The sequence below is a fragment of the Eurypyga helias genome, unplaced genomic scaffold (genome assembly GCF_000690775.1).
Source record: "Eurypyga helias isolate BGI_N326 unplaced genomic scaffold, ASM69077v1 scaffold22871, whole genome shotgun sequence".
Lineage (NCBI taxonomy): Eukaryota > Metazoa > Chordata > Aves > Eurypygiformes > Eurypygidae > Eurypyga > Eurypyga helias.
In genome coordinates, this window is record NW_010229224.1 from 6,741 (window position 1) to 11,519 (window position 4,779).

General features: G+C 59.5%; 1 protein-coding gene across 1 annotated transcript in view; it reads right to left on the reverse strand.

Moving 5' to 3' along the window:
- Positions 1 to 469: 469 nt before the first annotated feature.
- The window catches only part of CUEDC1 (CUE domain containing 1), a gene marked incomplete at its 5' end in the record, with an annotated part of 7,849 nt that continues 3,539 nt past the window's right edge, over positions 470 to 4,779 (reverse strand). Inside the window, 6 exons of the mRNA XM_010160338.1 lie at positions 470 to 534; positions 1,132 to 1,190; positions 1,397 to 1,490; positions 2,495 to 2,584; positions 3,528 to 3,611; positions 4,371 to 4,491. Of these exons, the coding sequence (XP_010158640.1) occupies positions 470 to 534; positions 1,132 to 1,190; positions 1,397 to 1,490; positions 2,495 to 2,584; positions 3,528 to 3,611; positions 4,371 to 4,491 (513 nt within the window). The remainder of the gene's footprint in view (positions 535 to 1,131; positions 1,191 to 1,396; positions 1,491 to 2,494; positions 2,585 to 3,527; positions 3,612 to 4,370; positions 4,492 to 4,779) is intronic.

Below are 4,779 nucleotides of genomic sequence, written 5' to 3' on the forward strand. Positions count from 1 at the left end.
TTTTTTTTTTTCCTTTTTTTTTTTGTTCCTTTTTGGCTGATTTGCTAGACAGGAGAAGTTGTTTTCAAACCACTGGTAAGAAAACATTGTGCCTCACTTCAATACTTGTACTTCAGAGGAGTACAATGGCCGAGGGGGAACAGCCAAAAACACTGGTTATTTGTTGGGTGTTTTTTTGCCTTTTTCAGCCATCTTCTGAAGCCTTGCACATGTTCTGTGCCAGCAATAAACCCCAGTGCTGGGACCTGGAGGGGAGGAGAAGGGGAGGGAAAAAGAACGGCATGTGCTCAGACCCAGCCACACCGTGCCCAGCACCAGCATGCTGTTATCAGCCACAGCAGCTGCTGATGGGGGTCCCCACCCGGATATGCTCTGGACATGACAAGGGCACCCCACACCTCCAGCCAGGATGGACAGGGCTGTTCACGTGCTCACCAGGAAGCGTTCGTCCCCAGGTGCCTCTCACCTTTTACTGCCCTTCCTTCAGCGTCTCCTCCTCTCGCAGCTGCTGCCTCCGTGCTTGGAAGTCTTCATCTGAAAGGCAGAGGCAGATGGGGGCTGGAGGGGTCTGCAGCTGCTTCCACGCTGGGACACCACCGCTCCAGCAAGGTGTCCCAGTGGGAAGACAACCTGACCCTGCCCTGGGGCAGGGATTTCCTCCCCCACACAGGCTGGGTCATAGGGACCCTCTGCCAGAACACCCCCAAGAGCACCGGAAGGAGCTTTTGGCCCATGGTGGCATTTCTGCCACATGGCTGCACCTGAGCCAGCCCTGGGGTGGCCAGGGCTGGCACAAAACCCACGGCCAAGACCCACCTCTGTGCAAATCTGGCTATTGACAGATCCGCCAGGACTGTGCCCTGACCCCACGCAGGGCTGCACATGCCAGCTGCAAGCCCCCGAGGCTCCCCAAAAGAGGAGAACCCATCCCCAGATCATGTGCTCACAGGACAGCCGCATGGGACCAGGGGCGAGCCTGTTCCATGGGTGGCCATGCCCCAGCAGAGACCTGACAGCAGCCATCCCCAGCACGGCAATGGTGTGGGGCAGGATGGGGCCAAGCACCATGGGACCTCAGCTACCCATGCTGAGCACAGCACGCATGGTACAGCACAGCACGGTGTTTCTTACCGCATGAATGTCCTTCGACATCATCGAGAAGATTTGCCGTGGAAGCTGCCGTCCCCAGCCTGTGTCCTCCGCTAAGGAAAACTAGTCTTGGGACCAGGACGTGGCCACAGCACAACAATGGCCCTTCCCATTGGCCCAGCTGTGAGAGGCAGCCAGGGAGGCTCCAGCCAGACCACAGCCTTGGGGAGTCCCCAGGGGCACCTCATCGAGACAGCTCCAACAGCCCTGCACCCCCCACGCAGTCCCCCAGCCTTTTTTAGGATACACTTGGTGCTTTAACAAGTGTTTTCTTTTCGATTTCCTCATCTTCGTCTTCTCAGAGAAGGCTCTAGCGAGTTCAAAGAGCTTCTTGCGCGTGGCTGGAAGGAAGCAGCTGGGTGAGAGTCTCGCCCCAAAACCTTTCCCAAAGCTGCCATGGGTGATGGAGAGATGGCCAGGGCCAGCGGTGCAAGAGCCACCTGATGTCCTACAGCAACAGCCCAGGTCTGCCTGAGAACACCAGTGCAGCGCAAGGTTGCGAGGCTCAGAGAGCCAGGCCCTGCAACCAGCGGGGACACCTTGGTCCCTGGCCAGGGGTGCGGCCATTTGTACCTTTTCACTGGGATTTTCATGACCTTCCCACCCATGACTGACCCACATCTCCCCAGTGTCTCACCCGGCTGCAGCCCGACTAAGCTGCTCAAAGACCTGGGTTTATTTTGCAACGGGAGAGCCGGCGGTGACTTGCTAAGAGGAAAGAATTGGAAACGGGAGGGTTACAGCAAAGCCCCTGCTCGCTTTTCTAGGATTCACACAAACCCTGCTCAGAAATTCCTCTATCCCCCAGCATCACCTGCATCCTCTGCTCATGCCACAACCCACACATGCCCCAGGGACAGACAGACACTGCAGACCTGGGGCATCGAGACCCAGGTCTCCGTCTCTGGTCCGGCGTGCTGGCGCCCAGCCCTGGCGTGTGGCACAGGAGCTGGTGAGAGCTGGGCGAGATGGCAGGGCAGGATGCACCAGCCCAGGACTGAAAAACGCAGGCAGAAACAACCCCAAAGCACTGCTGCTGGGGCTGAGCACTGAGCGCAGCGTGCCTCCGCAGCGTGCAGCCTCTTGTGCCAGCCCTCCGCGTGATTCGTGGGGCAAGGGGACGCACGTGGCCAAGAGAGGTGACAAGGAACCCTCCTACACGCACGCTAGCAGACGTGCGTGTGCTGGCTGACATGTCCGCAGAGGCACAGCACGCCAAGCCACGAGAGTCGGCAGCAGACGTCGGGCAACGCTGCCGGCTCTTCCCCTGCCTGCCCCGCTCCCACCGCCCCTCCAGCCCTCACAGGCGTCCCGCTGCCAGCACAGAGCCTGCAAACCGACTCACATTTTCCCATGTGTTTCAGTTTGTCTCTGAATAAGGCATCATCAGACACGGCACCGCCGGCCTCGCTGGTTACAGACGGGGCTACGTCACCTGGAAGGCAAACATCTGGTCACCGGGAGCGTGTGCGCATGAGGCTCCAGACAAATAATTTCCGTGACCCAGTTCCAGCGCTAGCCAAGCGCAGCCCTGCCACGAGCTGAGCTGAGCAAGAGCGGGCAGGATGAGGGCACTGGCACGCCGGGCTGGCTCTGGACGAGGACCCTCTGCAGAAATAACCCCCAAGACTGTTGGTTTGCAGCACCTTGCTCACCTTCATCTGCCTGTGAGCGGACGTGGGGCGAGCAGCAGCTCAGTCCCCACCAGCACCGCTGCAGAGCAGGAGGCCCTCCCCCCCATGCTGCTCCAGGGGCAGTAGCCCCAAATTACCCCAGGCACTAATTGCACCCTGGGTACTGGATCGTGCCTGTGCTCAGCACCCAGGACAGCAGGGCCCCTGGAGCAGAAGTCAGGCATCCCAGCAACTTGGTCAGAGGGACCAGAGACCTCAACACGTCCTTGTGCCCCCTCCCCTCATCCAAGCCCCTTCCCCAGGTCTGGGTGCCCTCACCCAGCCAAAGCTCTGCCCCTGCGTCTTGCCCATGACATGAACAGACATCAGCCCTATTTCTGAGCCGGGGCAGCTGCTCCACTCCCTGAGGTTAATCAGGATTACCGGGGAACAGTCATTATGCCTCCCAGGCAAAATCCTCCACTTCGGCCGAGGCAGGGAGGGCTTTGTCTCTCCTGGGAACTGGATCCCAGCTCCCAACCACAGGGACGGACAGATGCAAGACACAGGAGCACATCCAGTGGGGAGGGCAGGGAGGGCAGCAGCACCCATCACTCACCACCTCCTCTCCCACATCTAGGGGGGCAGCAGGGAGGGATCAGCCAGTCTTCCCCTGCGGCCACACTGGAGGCAGGTGGCAGCAGTGGCAGGCCAGGAACCCAGGAGCTGCTGAGAGGCGATGCTCACGCGCATCTTGAAAGTTACCTGATATTACGGAGGAGAAACCAAAGTCGTTGCTGACAGCAACACTGGTTGACTTGGACTTTTTTGACTCATATTTCAAGCGATCTGAAAAACAAAAAGCCCAGTGTCCCGTTCAATCAGACTCCCGATGCAGCGTCCACGCCCACGGCTCCGCTCCCCTCTCCTCTCACAGCCCCCATGGCTACAGAGGAACAGGCTGATAGCAAGGGAGAGAGCTTGGGCTTCGCAGTGTCCCACAGCAGCTCAGCCACCACAGGAACAGCCTGACCCAGCCCAGCAAGGGAGTTTCTGTGCAGCCCCAAGGTAGCATGGAAGCACCTCTGCCAAGGTAATCCCACAGCGGGACAAGACATGCCGTGCTTCAGTTACAAATGATCTACCAAAAAGCTATAAAAGCTCTCCAGAGATGTGCTCCTCCCCAAGGACACACTTCTGACATGCTCCAGGGACAACAAACATCTCCCCTGCTACAGCTGGGGAATGGGGATGCTGCCCTCTGCACCTGGGTGGGCTCGGCACGCTTGGCATGGCAGAAGCAGAGCCAGAAGGAAGGCAGACTGTTCCTGGAGCTGAAAGCCCTTCACTTCAGCACAGCGACCATGAGTGCTTCAGAGGGAGCCCGCAAAGCAGGCAGGAGCACTCCTCTCACCACCACAGAGGAATTGCGAGCACGCCACAAGCATGCTGGTGGTTTTCCAGGGGTGAGCCCTGCAGCGAGGGTGCTGCCAGGACCCTGCAGACCACCAGCAAGACCTCTAAGGGTGACAGCCCCTCGGCCGGGGGGCTCAGAGCGAGTGAGGGAGAGGGCAGCTCTTTGCTCTGCGGCAGCAAAACCACCAACACCCTTGAGCCCTCTCAGCGGCACCAGGCGAACAGCTGGCTGCAGGCTTGCCAGGATGGAGTGTGGTGACAGGGAAGTAGCAATCATGGCAAAACTGCTCTCCAGTTCAGGCTCTGCCAGCACCTGGGGGGGACACACAGCCGGGGAGGGCACCCCAGCAGGGCTGGGCTCGGAGGACATTTCTGAGGCTCTGAGGCTTTGCCAGAGACACCACGGAGAGGAGAGCCTCATGGCAGGCGGCTGAGCACCAAGAGCAGGAGCCTGGGGAGCAGCCCACCGCATAGTGTCAGCGGGTCGGACCACCCACCACCAGCCTGGCTGCATTCTGTGCTGGCTGTGCACAAGCACCATACCACAAGCAGAGCAACGCTGCTGGCAGCACCCAAAAGCAGAGGCAGATGTTTCTGAGGG